At 36.7% G+C, this 21,053-nt stretch overlaps 1 protein-coding gene across 1 annotated transcript in view; it reads left to right on the top strand.

Moving 5' to 3' along the window:
* DNAJC7 (DnaJ heat shock protein family (Hsp40) member C7) overlaps nucleotides 1–21,053 on the top strand; it is a gene marked incomplete at its 5' end in the record, with an annotated part of 1,180,673 nt that overhangs the window by 499,831 nt on the left and 659,789 nt on the right. Inside the window, 1 exon segment of the mRNA XM_044054736.1 lies at nucleotides 17,038–17,129. Within this exon segment, the coding sequence (XP_043910671.1) occupies nucleotides 17,038–17,129 (92 nt within the window).

The raw sequence follows: 21,053 nt of genomic DNA, 5'->3' as shown, positions 1-21,053 counted from the left end.
AATGAAAGAAAGAGGAAATGGGTGAAACAAATAATTGTGGCAGGATATAACTAGTCATCTAGGGGGTATAGCCATTATAATCAATCTTTTCAAGGTGAGATCACCTCCATCAAGAGTGATCCTAATGGAAAGTGGGTTCTGTTTACCAGTAACTATCATACCCTACCTTACTCCTCCTCAATATTTACAGTCCCTGCTCAAGCCAACATCTTTTTGTTTGTAATATTTTCAGTATTCTAGTTAATTATCCAAATCACTTGTACATTATAGGAGGGGATTGGAACGCTTTGCTCAGTCCAGACAAGGATAGGTCACATAAAGACACTAGGCAATCTCAACATACTACTATAGCCCTGGAAAAACTACAAATTACCTTTGATTTAATGGACCCTTATACAAAATTTCAACATGCCAACTCAATTCCTAGATTCACCTTTTTCTCATCCACACACAAAACCTTGTCAAGAATTGATGCCTTTCTAATTTCCCAAACTTTCACTTCTTGTAGACTAAACTATAGAGTCTCCCCTAAATCCTTTTTGGATCATTCCAAAATCAATATATCCAGTAATATCTCTGTCTAACCGAAGATCCTCCTATTTCAGCAATTGGACTTTAAATCCTAATATCATTCAAATACAAGAAGTAACACAGGAAATAAGTATTTTAGCCCAACTGGATAATGATCTTATATCTGATTAAATCCCGTATGACGTGCAGTGGGCTGCTGCTAAATCAGTCATAAGAGGTCTCATTATCCAAACATCCTCGTGGTGTAAGAAAAAACATAATATTAAACTCAAACTGGAGACCCAAATCAAAGATATTGAATTAGAACTCCAGCATAAGTACTCAAAGCACTTAGAAGGTACAATGACTGATTTGCAAAAGCAGTTGCACAATCTCTGCCTAAAAAATCTCATTTGTAGAGATGAGATTGATATACTAGTATTTAGAATGGGCGCAAATTCCCTCAAGAATACTCGCTAGATTAATTATTAATAAAAATGGACTGCCCAGGATCAAAGAAATCGAATACAAAGGACTCTTGAAATATAAGGACCAAGAAATTATAAATACATTTGAGGATATTTACAAAGACCTATATAATTTACCCAACTCTTCCTCTACAGACAAATTTGATGAGTTTATGCATAAGCTAAAATGCTGATTACCATAAGAAACTATTAAAATCACCCCTGCGTATAGAAGAAATCAAAATTGCAGTAAATAAACTTAGACCAAGTAAATCTCCTGGGTCTGATGGATACATGGCGGAATTCTACAAAATATTCTCAGAACCTGTTTCTAAATTTTATTAAAAGTATTCAAGTACGTAATCCAATATGGCATAACAATTAGGTATTTTAACAACTCAAAAACCATTCTAATTCTTAAACCAAATTCTGACCCATCAGACCCGTCCAGGTATAGACCAATTGCCCTTATCAATACTTCCCTTAAGATTTTAGACTACGTTATTGCCAATAGATTGAAGAAAATACTCCCATTGTCTCACATGAACAAATGGGTTTTATGCAGAGTAGGCAAACATGCAATAACACTCTTCTATTAGATGCCATTATAAGACTTCTTGACAAGGATAGGCACTCTAGGGTACGTCCTTACTGCTGACGCAAGCAAGGCATTAGATAGAGTAAACCTAAACTTCTTATTTAATGCCTTGCCCTCTTTTCGTATCTCACAAGAATTTATAAAAGTAGTTAAAATACTTTATCAAAATGCCTCCACTGCTATTCAGATTAGTATACTCAAAACCAACTCTTTCCCCATTTCTAGTGGTACAAGGCAAGGTGGCCTTCTCCCTACCTTTTTAATCTTTGTTTAGAACCCCTGCTCATATATATATATATATATATATATATATATATATCTCCCAAAAAAAATTTCACCATGTACCTAAAATTTCAAACCTAAAACTTTTATATTCTGCAATTGCTGATTACTTAAATTTATATTTTGAACTTTCTAACACTGACCTCCTAAAAGTACTTAATTCATTATACTTGTATTATGCTATATCCAATTATAATCTAAATCCGAGTAAATGTTATATATTCCCCTTAAATCTTCTAGACCATAAAGAATTCTACTTTCCTGCTAGCAAGGTTAAACCCAAATACCAGATAAAATACCTAGGCATAATTTACACTTCCATCTTTAATGAGATCATTAAGAACAATTTAATACATACTTGGTCAAACATTGAAAATATTAACAGATGGAGAAATATCCCCCTACTATCAAAAGCTAGTGTGGTCAAAATGAATGTCTTACCTATAATTATCTTCCAGCTATATGCTACTTTCTCATTCATTCCGCAAATTTTTTTTAGGAATATAGAAAAAGCTATATCTGAATTCTTGTGACACCTTAAATCTGTTAGAATTAAATGACAAACTTTTCCTAACAAAAGATAAAGGTGGCCTGGGGTTGCTAGACTTTAAAGTTTACTGTAGTATAATCACTTCTTGTGGGCTGATCCAAATAGTAAATTATGATCCTAACCTGAGCTGCTGGACACCCCAATGGATTAAAATCTGGTGAAATCAACTTAAATCCCTTGACATTAACCCCAAATCTCTCCCTTTTCTAAATTTAAAGGAGAGAGACTCCTGCACTAGGAATATACACCCATTGATCAAACATAGTGAAACTATCCAAAATTTATTCAAATCTGTACCAACTTTCTAATGCCCTTGCTTTCATACAGCCGCTCCATCTAAACCCTAACCTGTTAATTAATAACCATCCAATAAAATTAACAAAACTTCCCTCTTATAAAGGATCTCACAATGTGGGGAAATATACAAATGGCAGGAAACTAATATAATACAATTAAGGAAGAAACTTGAACTCCCAAAGAAATATGCTACCAGATCCTTTATCCAATTAAAACTAAGTTACCTCTTATTAAAATTGACCATCTGAATATTAATTCAGCTATTCTAATTAAAAATCTAGCAAGTAAAGATCCAATTATTTTTAAGACATATAAATTAGTAGCGAGTATAAAATCTCAGAATTCTCTTATTCTCAACCTATTGGCAGGGGAAAAGGCAACTATAATTACAAGTGAAAATAAAAAAATGGCCATTGAAAATACGATTAAGCTTATTCCCTTTAAACATTTGTTATACACTCAAATCACGATTAACTATGCTTACTATATGCCATCAGTGCTTAATAAATTTAATCACAAATATTCAGCAAACTGCCCAAATTAAGTAGCAGACACTTTACATGTTTTTTGGGACTGTAAGAGAGTCCACAACTTATGGTGTTCTCTAAGAGTAAAATTAGAGAAGATGGGGTGAGAAAAATCCACCTTTTCATGGGAAATGGTTATCTTGCATATTACCACAACCAACTTCCAAAAAGTTTAGAACATACGCTTATCACTCTGTGCCCTTATTACATTTTATATCACTAAAAACTGCACTGATAAATCCCCAATCTCATGGGAAGATTTTTGTAGTCTAGCTATTAAGTATATTTCGTCCAATAAATTACATATACAGCTACAAAACAAAAACAATACTGTCATAAATACTGGGGATGCTTGCCTTACTTAATCCTTATGAGTTAAATTCTGATGCTATGCCAACCTACTCTGATAGACTCTGACACTAACTTGTTGCAATAGAATCAGGCTTTCTTTCATTGTCTCAACTTATGTGTATTTATACAGTATAACTGTATCTAACAAAGAGCCTACATACTTCATTCACACATCTTAATACGATATGCTCCTTCCCTTATCTTTCGCCCTTCTATTAGTTATAATAATTTGTTGATGTGACTTCTATTGTATATAATATACATAGTTATATGGTTAATGTTTTAATTTTCTTGTTGTAAATATTTGCATTTGGTTGTTAACCACCTTCTTCTTTTGGCTGCTCCAGTTAAGGGTCGCCACAGCAGATTTATTTTATTTTATTTTATTTTACATTTGTTGACCGGGCTAGTCCAGCTGGATAATTTCCATTTTCAGTGGAGGCCCGGGGAGAAAAGCTCCACAAATTAAAACAAGGTTATAGAAATTGAACATTTACAATAAGTTCCTGTGACATAGACATTGAGTTACCATGCATACTTAATAGTCTAGATCAAGAAATAGAAAACATCTAGTGCTATCTACGTATTGAGAAAGGCATTAATTCTTTTTAAAACTACACTCCCTTCAGGTCATTTCATACATATTAGTGTATATACAATTTTCTTTTTTTCTTTTTTTTTTTTTTTGAGAACAGTCATTAGGTCGTTTGTGATCACAGAGAAAGATTGCAGTTTTGAAATAAGGAAGTATGATAGTAGAAGGTAGAAGGTTGATTAGTCTGGATTGGTACAAGAGCAGAGCCAGAAGTTGTTAAGATGTACAAGAAGTTGTTTTTTAAAAAGATCAAAGGAGCCTATAGAGGTAATGTGTGAGGGGAGGTTATTCCATATTTTGCCTACTGAGTTGGAAAAAAGGCAGTTACCTGCAGAATTAGTAATTCGAGTTGTGTTGACTTGAAGCTTTTCAGCAGGCGTAGTTGTTTCAAGTTATTATAGGGGATTAAGAGGTTACTAAGAGCAGGTGTTTTAGATGGTTGATATAGAATGTTATGTGTTATTAAGAGTTGTTGATATATAATCTTGTTAGGAAGTTCCAACCAGTGTAAGTGTTTTAAGTTTAGACAGTGGTGAGTTCTATACTGGGATGCTGTGGCAAAGCGAGCTATATTGTGGTAGGATGTAGTAAGTTTCTTCAGGTTGCTTTTGGAGAGATTAGTGTAAATAGAGGAGGCATACAGTAGGGTAGAGATAAGATGTGATTGTGCTAAGGTGGTCCGTGCTTCTGGTGTAAGGTAGGGTTTGATTCTGTACAGTGAACCAATTTTTTTATTAACTGCTTTTATAGTGTTATTGATGTGGTAATCATAGCTAAGATTATTGTCAATAGTAACACCAAGCAGTTTAGTTGTAGAGTCTGGGGAGATGAGGGAATTATCACTTGCAGTAATAGAGAAGTTTAGTTGAGAAGATTTGTGGGTAGGTGAGAAAAGTAGTAGTTTTGTTTTCTTGGGATTGAGGAGAAGACATCTTTTTGAGAACCAGTGTTCGACGGTAGAAAAGGTAGATTGTGTGAGTGACTGGAGTTCAGATTGAGTGGAAGCTGTGCAAATAATGGTAGAATCATCTGCATATTGTATACATGTAGTGTTTTGGATAGATAATTGGAGGTCATTAATAAAGATAGAGAATAGAGTGGGCCTAGTATGGATCCTTGTGGTACTCCTAAAGAGTTAGGTAGTAAAGTAGATAGAGAATTTTTCCAGAGTACTGCTTGTTGTCGGTTTTCAAGATAAGATGAGAACCAGGTTAAGGAAGAGGAATCCAAAGCAAGGGATTTTAATACGTGTAGAAGAAGTGTATGGTTGACCATGTCGAAGGCTTTTGACAGGTCTAGGAAAAGAGAAGAGGTTAGTTTGTTGTTGTTACGATTACAGTTGATGGTGTTGGTAAAAGAAAGTAGAGCAGTGGTAGTACTATGTGAAGGTCTAAATCCATGTTGAGTGTTTGTTAGTAGGTTGTTATGAAGGAGATGGTTAAGTAGTTGTTTGTGTATACATTTTTCCATGATTTTAGCTAGTGGAGATAATAGCTATAGGGAAAGTTGGAAAGGTCAGTGGATTTGCCTCCTTTGTGTAGGGGTATGATATGTGATATCTTCCAGATTGCTGGAAAAGTACTTTCTTTTATGGATCTGTTTATGATGATGGAAACAGGGTAGGCGATAACTTTGGCTGCTACTTGAAGAAATTCAGCAGGAAGGTTATCTGCAGAGGGGGTAGTGGGTTTAAGTTTTTGTAAAAGAGATTGTATGTAGGAGGTAGGTATGGGTTGAAGTTGCAGGGGAGGAAGGCAGTTGTCGATGTTATTTAAGAGCAGTTGGGAAGAATCGGGATAAGTGGTTAGCTAGATTTTGTATGGAAGTAGTAAAGAAGGTATTGAAGTTATTGGCTATTAAAGAGGGGTTATCTGGGTCTAGGTTTTGTGGGTTTGGTGTAACTACTTTGCCTGGGGTAAGTAGATTATTGATAGTAGACCAGAACTTTTTTGGTTCTTTTTTGGTTGATTGCTGAAGTTCAAAGTAATAATTCTTTTTATCTGAAAGGATACCTTTTTTGGTTTTGTTTCTGAGTTCTTTAAAGGTTTGATGATCGGTTGGATTTTTGGAGGAACGCCATTTTTTCCAAGATTTATTTCTAAGTATAATTTTTTGTTTGGTATTAGAGGTTAGCCAGGGTGCTGTTTTGGTCTTTGTTCTAATGATACGACTTGGGGCATGTTGATTTAAGATAGCAAGGAATGCTGAGTTGAAATGTTCAACAGCATTGTTGAGTGAAAGATGTTTAAGAGGGGTCCAGTTGTATTGTGAAAGTTCTGTTAGAAATCTTTCAGGATTAAATTGTTTTTTTTGAATATATTGTTTTATGAGAGGTAGGTAAGTTTAGATTAGTTTTGGCTCTAATGATATAGGTAAGAGAGTGATCGCTAAGGTCATCTGGAAGGATGCCAGTTTGGTAGTTTTGTAGGGGAGAGTTTGTAAGAATCCAGTCTAAGGTGGTTTCTTTTTGCTTTATTATTTATTCTAGTGGGACTATCAATTAGTTGTTTGAAACCAAAAAGATTTATATGGGAAGTGGGGTTGGCATTGTTACAAGATTTCCAGTCAATGTTCAAGTCCCCAAGGAATAGTGTTTCTTGAGGGAGGTTTATAGAGAGGTGTTCAAGAAGTTGTTCTAAAGTGGGTATGTTATTTCCAGGGGGGAGGTATGCACAGATGATGTTTATTGCTTTAGTAGTGTTGATTTGAATTTTGGAACAAATTATTTCGGCATTATTATTTTGGTTAAGGGTAAGGTCCAGAAGAGTAAGCTTTAGTTTTGTTTTATATAGAATAGCTACTCCACCTCCTTTTCTGGAGGTACGATCAAGTCTCGGAATGTTATATCCAGGTGGGGTAATTTCAATGTCTTTAATAGATGGTTTTAGCCAAGTTTCTGATAAGCATAGAATGTCAAAGTTGTGTACTTCTAGTAGGGCGTGGAGTTGACTAATTTTGTTGCAGATACTGCGTATGTTGAGATGGGCCAGGGATAATAAGTTAAAGGATGTAATGGATGAGAGAGAGAAGGGTTTGAGGTGATTTCTGTGTGTTTTGGTGGTAGTTTGAGGGCCTGGGTTGGGTTGAATGTCTCCATATTGTAGTAGATGGAGTAATGTAAGATAGTTTTCAAGTTTGTTTTAGGATCGAGTTGAATATTTTCTTTGTTTTAGTTTGTAGTAGTTTGCAGTGTAGTAGCCTATGGTATTTGGGAAGTAGGTATATGGATTGTGAGGAGGTATGTAAGATGGAAGGAGGTGGGGATGTTACAGGTGTACTGGTATGTTTTGAGGGAAGTGAGAATGAAGCAGTTAAGGAGTGTTCATAGGAGGTTAGGAAGTAGGTAGTTATGAGAAAGAATAATAATAAGAAGGAGATAGGTAATTTCAGTTGTGGCTGGAGCATAGCGGAAGTTGTAATAAGGTGGTTCTGAGTCAGTGTGGTTTTCTGGTGTGTTGTAGATGGAGGTACTGTGGGAATGTAGGGCATATGGTAGGGGCTGTAATATTGTAGGTGTGTAAGTGATAGAGGGGTGGGGTTGGTTATAGTAGGTAAGTAGGTGTGTATATGGAGGGTGGTATACAATCTCTGAGGTTGTGAGTGTGATAGGGTGGAAAAAAAGGAGGTGTGTCTAGAGACGAGGTAAATGTAGGACCCCTGGGGGTGGGTGGGATATGGGGGTAGGGTGGGGAGCGGAGCACACAGAGTAGACCAGAGGAGAAGGGAAAAAGTATCAGAGAAGGCAAGGGGAGTCAAGGCAAGAGAAGGTAGCCTAGCAGGAGAGGATAAGACAGGGTATTTAGAAGGAGGAAAGGGATTAGGGTAGGAAGGCGAGAATAAAAGTGTAGTATAGAAAAGAATACTAGTATCCCAGATAGAGATAAGGAGAGGGTGACATCTAGTGGGCAACTGTGGAAGTGCAAATAGCAAACAGGGCAGCTTCCAGGTGAGAGCTATATAAATGGGAGAGAGAGGATAATCTATGTAGCTATCCAAGGAGTGTGTGATGTGGTAATGGAGGAATGGGGGGAAAGGGTAGCTGCTGGCTGCTTAGGTAGTGGCAATCTAATAGCTTAGCAGGTACAGTTGGTTAAAACTTAATACAGCATGACTAGGTGGACATACTTTCTTGTAATCTTGAGGTAGAGGTTGGTAGGAGGAGATAGTGTCCTGAACGAGTCCAAGGTTAATGTGCAGAGAGCACCCTAGTGGAGATAATAGAGGGAATGCAACCCAGGCAAAAACACAGGGTCAATTTGAGGAGATAGCTGGTACAGGAGGGAAAGAGGAGAAAAAGATAATGTTATAATAAAATATTAACATTCAAGAATGCAATACAAAGTCAAAAGGAGGAAAAAAACGCAGGTTATTCAACTAGTAAGCAGAGCATCATAACATATAAGGGGTTTAAACACATAGAAAATATGCAAACAATGATAAACAGAGCATTGTCCTACATATGTGTGTAGCTAATAGTGTAGAGGCTTTCGTTGATGCAATTCACACCCAAGTCAGCATAAAACAGTTATACTCATGAGCAATTACATGTACAAGACAGCAGAAGCAATTTACAGTCCCTCAAGGAAGTATGCTTAGTATTACTAATAGAATAGTGCACAAAAACAGTGAGTCCTAACGCTAAACGCATTCGCGTTTACAGGAATAGTATGTGTATAAAGTATTACATGTAAAGACTAGCCTAGGAGCAGTCTCAGTTTAAAGGCAAATCTTGAAAGCTAAACGCATTCACAATTCCATTAACAACAAATATGCACAGGCTGGGACAACACAGCATAAGGAGCCAGCACTCCCTAAAAGATACAATGCATTCTCATTTATATGTACAGCATTCCTATACAGGCAGAAACAGCAAAACAACAGTCCCACGTAATTAGTACTCCATTGTAGGAAAACAGATACGCGTTAACAAGCTAAATCAGCAAGGGAGAACAGTCCCGCTTATGTGGGACTCCAAATTAGCTAAACGCATTCGCGTTTCAGTGAGCAGGAGTAGAAACCTAACTATAAAAGAACAGTTTTATTCCAAAAGCCGTACCTGTTTGTTGAACACTATCACGTATACCTGAACGGCATACATACGCAAGCTTTAAATCTTACGCAAGGTAAAAATAGCAAAACAATCAGTTCCCTTTACATTGATTCACTTATTTAGTAGTACATTATAGTAAGACGCATCCGCGTTTACAAGCAGAAACCGCTAAACACAACAGTCCTGCCTATGTAGTACTCTTAATTAGTTAAACGCATTCGCGTTTCCATGAGGGCAAGTACACAAGATAAGTTATCTATCCTAATGGTAAGAGAGCTATCTTACTTCAAACGTAGTACCTAATTGTTAAACGCAGTCGCGTTAACTTGAACGACATGTATATACAAGCTGAAAGTATCGAAATCAAGCAAACCCCTTTTCATTGAATGTAGTACCTGAATAACAGGTTACTGCAGTGTTATGGCTCCAGGCAAGCACATGTATCCTTAAGTAGCAGTTAATCACAAGTTCAAACAACATTCATAGTAAAACATTTTAGACAATAAACAAATAGTAACTTACCTATTGATATTCTGTGTTACAAAAATTTCGAGATTTTTGATAAAAAATATTTGTACAGACTGGCATGCCTCGTGCTTTTGAAATATAGTTTATCTTCCTTGAAAAGCCTGACTAGTTAGCAGGGGGTGGAGTCACTGTTTCTGGATAGTAAAACTTGACTTTTTAGAAACTGCTTCAGCATCTGAAATGTTTACTAGCTGTGTATCAAAAAATGGAAGGAGGGACAGCTTTAAAAATAAAATGCTCCAGACTAGAAGTAGATCATGGGAGTTTCTGCCCAAAAAAGTTTGAATGATAAACATTCGAACAACCTTTGCACGGCTGTATGTGCAGGGCATCACTTCTGTGGCTTTGCATAACGTGTGTGCATGGTTAAAGGAGAACCCCACCCACAGACTCAAAAAAAATGTTTATTTCATCATGGTTTGGTGTTTCCTACATTTTAACACCACTCTGGGACTATTTACAGGTTTTTAAATATTTTTGAATGTAATACCTCAGTCTGACTACATGAGGTTTGGCTGGCATCTTGAAGTAATTCTGATAATTTAGTCTGCCTGTAGGTATCCCACAATGCAGCACTTGTCTGTAAAAAAAAAAAATTGCACAGACTTTTTTTTCCCTAAAGCTGCTGTCACTGCATTGATTTTACATGCATACACTGCTGTCTTTCAGTCAGTTTTAAGTAACATTTCATGCCGTTCAGTGACTTCTTTAAACGTGAATAGTGCAAATGCCACAGAACAGGCTTTCAAAGTGCTTTTTACTGCTGCTTCTTTTTAGAATGGCTAAACTGCAGTCTTTTATGAAGTCTGAATTGTACTAGTTTGACTCTTCTCCCATCCCCCTTCACACCTAATTTCCCTAGCTGTCAAAGTGTTAAGGGTAATTTGAGCTATTACCTTCTGTGATTGACAGCTTACAGCAGGAGACTTGAATCGTGTACGGTTTCTTGTTCTAGCCTTTACTTTCTGTATGGTTATGGGAAGGACCAGGGAATTGTGACATCACAACATGGGGTGGGTTTGTAGGACGGTAATGGTGATGTCAGTTTGGGGAGGGATATGGCCAGGAAACTACCTGTATTCAGTGGCCTTGATGACATCAGTGAATTGGAGACTGCAGCAAGGGCGGGACAAAAGTTTTTGAAAGTGAAACCGCCACAGTACAGTAAGATACTGTACAAGTGGAGAGAAACAGTAAATTTAAAATATTTTAAATGCTGTATTTTTGTTTACTCATAGCAGGGACAGTAAGAGAAGAGACCAGTTGAGCATTTAATAATGGAATCCAGTTGTTGACCTTTAATGTTTATTTTTTGAGGAAGGAAGGAATTGTGCATTTTAAAATATCAGGTTTATTTGACAATAGTACAAATTATGTAAAGTTTCAAAAAGTGATAAACACAGGCTATGAAGGCCCAGTTTGTAACAGACAGAATGTAAATTGAGTAAAATGTTATCTTTACTATGGCACAATGTGCTTTATTGGTTTAGAATATAAATGGGTTTGTTGATTTAAAAAAGTGTGTGTGTGTGTGTGTGTGTGTGGGGGGGGGGGGGGGTAGTGACCTATATTTACAGAGTAATGCTAAAGTCATTTTTTAGGAGGCACACCCGAATCATGGAAGAAGATATCTTTTCCCTTTTTCTTAGTATATGTGTAACTAGATATTTTCCCTAAACATACAAATACATGGTTAAATTTCTATTTTTTTTACTTTATATATAGACTATCCCCATTCTAACTATCCCTTATGAGACCAAATGAAAATAAGAATTCTAATACTTTACTTGACAATGTAGTAACTTCTTGTGTATATATTGTGTATTTATATATATATATATATATATATATATATATATATATATATATATATATATATTTGTGTGTATAATTTTCTCTGAACGAGATTGTTGTCTGTTTTCTTTAGATAGATATTTGTATTGTTTGTTTTTTGAGTTACTGTATTGTTATTTCAAAAAAGAAAATTGAAATAGAGATTTTGGGGGGAAAAAAGGGAGGCACATCTGAATCATAGAGAGCATGAAACTTTTGCAAAGAAAAGTGGTTAGGAGGTGGTTTCTTTGCTGGAATATACAGAAAGAAAGGGGTCTTAGTATGAATTACAAAGGATGTGGGGTAAGGATTAAGGAACAAATGGCAGACGGGCACTGAAATTTATAATGGTGAGAGGTTGCTTTGCATGGTGTAAGATTTACTTCCACCAAAAAGTAAGACAGGGCATAGAGTATTATGTGGGAAGTTGCACCTTTTCAAGGAAGTATATTGAAACACTATAAGAAATGAGTAAGGTGTCTCTGGAGTGCCAAGATACCATAGAGTACCAGCTGTGCATAAATGCTTGGCTATAAATATATGCATGTACATAGACTTATTGGTGTATAGAAAATAAGGGATAAAGAAGTGGAGTATGCACATTTTTTCAGTGAAATATGGTTCCTGGATAAGATTAGATAAATGTTTAATGTCTGAAGAATACCGTTAACATGGTTCAAACAGTGAAAACATATCCGTGATAGTGTTGGATCACAAACCTAAAACAGATGGTTTTGTAAGCAAGTAAACACATATTGTGGTAAATATTGGCATTTTCCACTATTCCCTCCTAGATGGCAACTGTGTAATGACAGGGTCGATCAGACATTAGCCAAAATATTACTAGATTTGAATCCCTACAGTAAAGACCTTGCAAAGAACTTGTGCAGCCGCAAACTGAGATGTCACGATGAAAGTAAATGATATAAGGAGTGACAGCCATAGTAGGTATCTAAAGAGCTTAAAAAGTAAGGGATTTACAGAAGTAAAAAAAAAAGACTACAAAGGTTGAAGAACAATTGAAAGAATCAAAATGCGTGTGCAAAAGTATTTGGAAAACGTGAATGAGCAGTAAGTAATGTATTTAAAAGTATTTTTGATAACCCTAGAGCAGCCAAATTGTTTGCTTAATGCTTGAGGAAACAGAAGGGTGAAAGGATAACTAAAATGAGGAGTTAGAGAGTGGCAGGGTAGTGTAGTTGATCCAGGAAAAATATGAATGTAATTTCTAATTACTGCATTGCACTTAAACAAGATGTAGTGCTTGTGTAACACACAGGAGATGGCAGCATTTTCTAGATTGTTACAACTTATTTGGTTGACAGAAGTAGAGGGATATTGGTAAGAAAAATAAAGGAAACTGTAAACCAGAATACAGGGACTCCCCTGGTAGTGATGGAACTCCAGTAGAAGTGTGGAAATAGGATTAGCAGAAGACAAGTGTGGCTAGTAGTTATTTTTTGTGGGATGGGGGATATGCCTTTGATTTGGAAAGAAACAGTAGTAATAGTTACAGCAAAGAAGTTGAAAGATCCTCATGTTCCATGATCGTACTTATCTGTTTTGCTTCTGAATCACAACTGCAAAATATTTGACAACTTAAAGAATGGCAAAAATAATGCTGAAAATAGAAATGTTTCAGTGTGGCTTTATAGACTGTAGGCAAACATTTGACAGTAGTAACAGAACTTTCATGATTCAAACAGATGAGTTGGACATTAATAATATATTAATGTTGATAGGCTTAGATGCTGAAAAAATGACAGTGTGGATTGGGAATGTGTGAAGAAATCCTTTAAGACGTTTCCACAAATGCCGAATGTGTGATGAGATCTTGGGAACCCAGGTGGACAGTAGTCTCTCCTTTGATAATCGCATCCCCACAGTAGCCAGGAAATTCTTCTGTGTAGCACATCTCATCACAAAAGGGTTCTCATCCAGGAGAAAAGAGGTCATTGTTCATTTTCTCTATACTCATTAGACCCATTATAGAGTACAACACCCCTTTTGAAATGTACTTCACAAGACATCTGCAGCAGCTGGAAAATCCACAGAAGTACCTCACAATGAGGATTACTGGCCTCAGATGCCCTACACTGACAGTCTCAAAAAACTACAGCTTTACTCTGTAGCATATCGCCTACTTCACGGAGATCTCTGCCTAACATATAAAGCTATGTTAAACCCAGAACTGTTGGACATGCTACACCTAAAGAAATCCCAATCCCTCTGAGCTACATGCTCTAAGGACCTAAACCTTGTCACCACAATAAACAGGACATGCTGGAGGGATAGATTCCTGTCCCAGAGACTTCTTATACTCTGGAACAAGCTACCCATCTATGTCAAGCAAAGTTCCTCATTAGTACTCTTCAAGAAAAATCTTGAGTGGATAGGAAATAGGAAATACACCCCGGGATCACTTCTGTGGCTCTGCTCGACAGGGGCACAAGAAATTAACTTTCTTGGGTGGCATAAGCCAGGGAACCTTGTTGGCTAGGCTTGCTTAGGCCCTTGGGCCGATAGCCTAGTAACCTACCTATGAACCTTCGAAACATGGACAGCATTGATATTTAATATCAACAGAGTAACTCAAGCTAGGGTGAAGTGTGGTGATCAGCTGTGTGAAGTATTTACTCTTAAACGAGAAGCTAGGTACAGTTGTCTATTTCCACCAGCACTCTGCTTTGTTTAAAGCCATTTGCTGTGGAAATAAGACAGTCAAATGTAACTGGATATAAATGGAGAAATACTAATGAGAAAATCTTTTTATAAAAAATGTAATATGGTATTTCAGAGTATGGTATTAAAATATTTCAATTTATCAAATATATTTTAACAGAGACGTATAAAGTAAATGATGCAAAAACAAGGGTTTTAGTAATGAACATGATGAGATGCTTTGATCTGGTTGAAGTGAATGTTGAGCGTGCACCTAATGAAAATATAAGACAAGATTATGAAAATATATATTTTTGACACTGATTACGATATAAGCTGTTAAGATGTTTTAGTCCCACTGGTTTTTTGAGTCAGGCTTGTATGCATCGAGCAAGAGACCAGAAATGAAGGAATATGAAAAAGGAAATTAAGGAATTTGTTTGTGCAAAAACAAAAGGGAAAAAGTGAAATGGGGGGAAAAGTAAGTATCGTCAAAGGAACAGGGTGGTTTGTGGCTTCCAGATTTGGAGGCATACTATAAGGCCGTCCAAATTATATTAATGTATTTGATTTAGGATGTGGATTGTGTGCCCCAGTTGAAGCACATGGTAGGCACAGTTCCAGTGAGGCAACAGGATCACACATGGATATGTGGGCAGATCCAGGAAATGAAAATGAAAATACATCTTTGTGTACTGTTAAGCATGTGTTGAAGAAAGTTGGACCCTGAAAAAAATGTTAGTAGGTCGTACAATATATAGTAATAAGAATTATGTAAGACTGAATGCCACGAGCATTTGGAGAAAGAACTGAGATTTTGTGAGCAGGTAATAAAGAAATGAGGTCATGAAATGAGATATGAAGCTAGACAAATGTTTGGGTTGTTGAACTCTAATCAGGTTGTATATACAAGTTTAATCAGAGTTCAAGGACGATATGCGAAGTTGGAAAGTAATTTTGTTAAACCGCAAATAGTAGATTTTATAATTAGGGCATGAAATGACAGACTGGAAAAGTGTAATAAATATAGACAATACAGCACAAAGGAGTTTGTATCTTTCAGCTTTTCCCGGTTAGGGGTCGCCACAGCGGAACTCCGGTCTGCTAATGATTGGCAGTAGATTTTTACGTGCTGGCTTGCCGGGCCTAACGCACAACCTTCAACGAAGGAACGCCCATTCACGCATGTCGACAGACAAAAGACGCTCTGAGAATCGAACGGGCAATGTCTAACTGTGAGGCGACAACGCTACCGCAGCACCACCACCGCAGCATTGAATAGTTAAATATTACTTGAGCAGTAGAGGGAAATGTCTTAATTCTAGTTGTGCAACTTAAGAAAATTGATTTTCTGTATGGAAATGTTTGTGCACATATATACCCCTGCAAGAGTATTTTGGAAATGTGATGGCTCAGAAGTACCTTCAGTATAAAAAAAATACTTGAGTAGTACTGGAGTCTTGTACTTCGAACAGAATTTAACCTCTCTAGAGATGTTTTGTTGAGTTGGTGTAAAATGGCATATAATAAAGAACTGAAGGTATTGCTGTGAGCTGAAAAATAACAGCTTGAAAATGTGGAACTGAGAAGTTTTAGAGATCAGAAGTACTTCATATTATGAAAATGGACTGTATGTGATGCTGTATTAGAATTTGAGTTTGAAGAGTACGTTGACATGGAACCAAGTACTTAAAAGACTCCATTATGAGGTGAGAAGTTACTGGCCCAGTTATTAATGTGTTAGAATGTAAATAAAACAATGTGATCACTAATTCCGGATCTCAAATTAGGTTGAAAATAGTCGATTTGTGTGCTTAACTGGTTTTAATGAGCAGTGTTAAATCAAACATGGGATTAAGACTCAGTAGAGTAGTTTTATTATACTTGGCATGCTTGGTATATGGCAAGTCATTGATAATAGAATGTTAGCACTGCTTATTTGACATGACATCGTTTTATTAGCATTATCTAGCAGTGTCTTTCGACCCCTTCTGTTAAGGGTCGCTGCAGTAGATCATTGGCCTGCAGATTGATTGGCAGTGGAGTTTTTACTGTAGAGTTCCCAGCCCTGCGCCCAAACTTCACAAGTTAGCGTCTATAATAATCAAATGATCGTAGCAGCAGTTGATACCAACAGTATGTTTTAAAGAAAAAAAATTAACGTATTTACTTTGTTAAAAAAAGTATAGTTTGTCTGTATCACAGCTGCAGAGTCCAGGAGTGACCTCTAGTCAGTGTGTGGAGTTTGCATTCTCTCCCTGTTTTCCACAAGTTCTCTAAGTATTCCAGTACTCCCCTTCTCCCTTCTGAACTCTTGTATAATAAATTGTTGTGGTTTATGTGGCAGATGAGTAAAGGGATGCGTTTACTTGCACAGATCACCTCCTTGCTTTTTTGAATTTCACTACTACTTGTGAACCAATTACTTCCTCAGAAAAAAAACTGTGTCCACTGGTTCTGATAATAAAAATTCACTTTTCTCAGTGCTTGTGGCAGCTAATATTCATGTTTGTTTGTTGTGTTTGCACATTTCTCACTTTTTAAACCTTCTGATGTCTTGAAAGTTTTAAAGCCTGTCGTATTGCTTGGAAGTACTAAAAGCTTGTTCCATCAACCTTGGTTGTACTGTTGAAATGCAAATTAACCACTCAAAATGACTGTGGGGAGTATAAGGCATTTAAATCCAAGATAAGAAAACAAGCTAAAATTAAAATTTCACCTGCTAACTTTCTTGCAGTAAAGCTGTGATCTTCATGCTTTTCATTGATTTTCTCTCTGGATTTTGCAGCTAAAGAAACTTGAACAAGCAATAGAAGACTGTACAAATGCAATAAAACTGGATGAAACCTACATCAAAGCTTACTTACGTCGAGCTCAGTGGTAAGATAAACCAGATGCACATTTTAGATTTCATTACAAAAGGAAACCCAGTTTAGAAACTGTTCTTCATTTTGTCTTTTCACCATTGCAAGAACAAAATAACATGCTCTTTTTTATCTGAACCATAGCAATTGTGGTACCATATTTTAGAGGTATTGCTTTTTAGCAGGTTTATGTGCTTGAGACTTAATTGTACTGTGATAGGATAAAGGTGACATGGCACAACCAGGCTCTATTGAAGACCCGTTCAAAGTTAAGAAGTCCTTCCATGTCATTGTTGCAGTATTCTTTGCTTAAGGGATCTCTTGCCAAGGATAGCTCAACACCCAGCCAATATGCCAGGCCTTTAGATCTTAAAGGCACCATATATCACACACATGCTTCCTGCACAAGACGTAGGGCATAAAGATGACATGCAGACACAAGCACTCAGAACTGAATTGCCCCAGGAAGAAGAGTACCCTCAGGAACAAAAGAGAACATACACATCCTGAAGAAAAAGGAATCAAGAAACCCCTCTGCCAGGAGGGTAACAGAAGCACAGGGGCAAAGGCTAGGAAAGAGGGGGAAGGAGGGGAGGGAGTGAATACTGCACCATTGAAGAGAAGGGAATCTACTGTTATGGTAAGATCTTAACTGTACTATGTCCTTCCATGTCAGTGTTGCAGTATTCTTTACATAATGGAGAGTTAAAGAGCTAAGAAGAAGAAAGTTAGGAGGAGGAAGGTACAGAGAGCACTCTACAAACCCATACAGAAAAGCCCTGGCAGTACCCGCCCTGGCCATGGAAATAACATCTATTTTCATTGTATAATGTTTAGTGAAAATATGATCAGATGACCAAGTTGCTTAATAAATGCAGCTTGGTGGTATGTGTCTTGGTCCTGAGAAGTGGAGCTTGACAGAGTGCTTAGTGTCAGGGATTCAATTTCACCACTTGCAGACAGAGGTGGGAGAACTTTCTTGCTTGTCTGTATACCTGTTAAATGGTGGCAGTTGCAGGTGACCAAAGCTTTGCCATTTCCTGTGTTAGTCAAATTACAGATATGAACATCACCATCGCTCTCACCATGCTTGTCTAGTTCCAGATTTCATTATGGTGCCTGTTCACTATGGTCATAGCTAAAATAAGAGTACTGCATTAAAACAGAATTCTGCTAGTCCAGCTACAAATTAGGCTTATGCTGTCAAATTAGAAATTAGCAAGCAAAAAAATTCTCGCTCATTACTATTACTTTTCTCTTCCCATCTTGTCTGGCAGATGAAGTAAGCTTGTGAATTATAGATATTTTCACTTTCCCTCTGGCCACTCCCCTACTGCACACCTCTGTGTTCTCTCAAAGAAATTGTCTTAAACTTGAAACAAGCTCTACAGAGTATTATATTCATAAAATAAGAGGGAGTATTCTAAGACTTAAACCAGCACGGGAGTGGAGAAAAATTCTGCTGATAGGGGTGACTGTGTTTAGGGTTACAGATAGGCAAGAGGGGTCTGAAATTTATTGGAGAAAACTGGCAAAGGAACCAAGGTATTGGAAGCAAATAACTAGAAAGGGAAAGTTAATACAATGGGAAGAGGCCAAGAATTTATTTGGACTGCAGGTTAGAGATTTCCTTATCAAGGATTGATATTAGAGTGTAGGCAAAGAAAAAGAAATGGGGGGGGTCCTTAAATGAGACCAGCAATGGTAGAGTTCTTAATATAATCTAGAACAGAAGCTGCCATTAAAAAAGGAATAATTAGTAAGCATATAAAATATTGCATGATAATTATAAGAATCGGTCAGAGGGGCTTGGAAAGCATTGGGAAGAGAGGTTGGATAAGCAATTCGATGTATACCTCCCAGCTATGCAACAACGTCTAGACAATTTAGGATCTTTGCCTGGAAGTGTTTACATAGGTATTTTTATACCCTAAGTAGACTGCAAAGATTTTTTCTTCAGGTGGATAGCAAATGTTGGAGGTGGATGGAAGCATGTTTTTTGGGAGTGTAATAAGCTGGCAGACTTTGATTCCCTGCAGATCGTTGTGTCAGAGATGCTGGGTGTGTGGATTGGATTGACTGGGGAAATGATTTTTTGAGCTAGGATACAGAATCAGAATTGCCTAGATGTAGTAAAGCCTTGCTGAGTCAAATTATTGTGGCTGCCAAAAAAGCAGTTACTAGAAAATGGAAATCAAAGTCTAAAACAACTGTACTAGAAGTAGTGAATATAGTAACAGAGCTAAAACAATTAGAATTGGGATCTTTAGAAAAGGGAAGGAGCAAACTACATTGGAAAAAGTGGGAATTGTGGGAACAGTATATGCAGAGAAGGATAGAGGTTTAAGAGACAGGATTTGAAAGAGCCATATAATACTTAATTGACACTGACTGGCTAGATTATAAGTGATATGTAATGTTTGCAGCTGCATTTGTTTCAATGGTGTCTGTTATATATAATGTTAGTAATTAAAGTGGTGTCATTTTGTTTTACATTTATATAAATATAAGATTGCCTGTGTCATATGCGATAATTTAATAAAGATGTTTATGGGGGGGGGGGGGATTGAAACAAGCTCTGTTTCTGTATCCCTACCGTTCTCTTCATCTTTCTTTCCACTCTCCCTTAGAGTAGCACATTCCTGATGTATTTTCATATCCTTTATAAATGGTAACTCATCTACTTACTAAGAACCATCACAGTATTCAAACTTCTCCATTACATCTAAAACTGAGAACAGCATTCCGTATCTAAGAGATAGCCCTTACTTAGTCTTTCTCAAATTTTTTTATATCTGATCATCTCAACTGACAATGACCCTGCAAAGGCATCCTACTTCCCTTAGTAATGCCTTAAATAATAGTAGGACATTAACTAATTTTATAATTTATTTCCTACTATAAGTCTGCAGAAACTGTTATTTAATGAAGCTTGTAGAATCTGTCATGTTAAATTGCAATATGTGTGTTGCATTTATTCATCTGATAACCTGCTGTAAATATTTTAGCCAGGTTAACCATATTTGAAAGTTGTATTCAGTACCATGAAAACATTTTAGTAAATGCACCTAATACTGAGTGTTATCGCATCTGTGTGTACCGTTGGTGCTTTTCAGTATTTGTATAAATATTAAATTACCACTGTTGTATCTTTTCTACCTGGGTCTACACGGAAATGTACTCTGCCCAGTTTGACTTTCCAAGTGAATATTTTTTCCTGAACATCTGTCATATTCTAATTTGTAGCATGAGTTCACATGCATTTATAGAAAAGAAAACAAACCATAGGTTTCCATTAACATAATACAGTACGCATGCATTCCTTAAAAAAAAAAAAAAAAAAAAGTAATTCACTGTAGTGTTATAGGCTCAGTTCCTGCCTTCCATTAAACTTCACTCCTCTTCCTCCTGAACTTTACTTTGCATGTATTGTTCCCACAAATTCCATTCATTCTGTGTAATTTGCTCTTTCCCTTTTTCTAAAGATCCTGTGCCCAGTTTTTATTGCCTGTACATTATGCAAACTTCCATTACTGTCTTTGTAGGCATTTATTTACATTTTCTAGTGATTGCTATTTTGGCAGACATTTGCATTTAATCTAGTAAGGCCTTGCTATATTTAAGCAATTAAGAGTCTATATCCCAGCTCAAAATAATATTTCCCTTAGTTACTTCCATTTGTTCTCCAACACTTCTGTCATAATACTCTGCAGAGATTTTTTTTAAATCTATCTATTCATTACATTCTATAGATTCTATAGATGTATAGATTACATACTATAATTGCAAAGTACCTTGCAAAGGTAAGGGAAAACGGCTCTTATACTTTACAAAAAAAGCACCTAAACAGGCATGTCCAAGGGTCACCTTCCGGTGATTTCTCCTGTCCACCTGGTGAATTTGGGCATACTGGGGCAATGCGGCAACTGCCTCATGTACA

Source organism: Protopterus annectens, chromosome 13.part0 (genome assembly GCF_019279795.1).
Source record: "Protopterus annectens isolate FY-2018-M chromosome 13.part0, PAN1.0, whole genome shotgun sequence".
NCBI classification, from domain to species: Eukaryota; Metazoa; Chordata; order Ceratodontiformes; family Protopteridae; genus Protopterus; species Protopterus annectens.
This window is presented reverse-complemented; position numbering and strand designations above follow the sequence as displayed.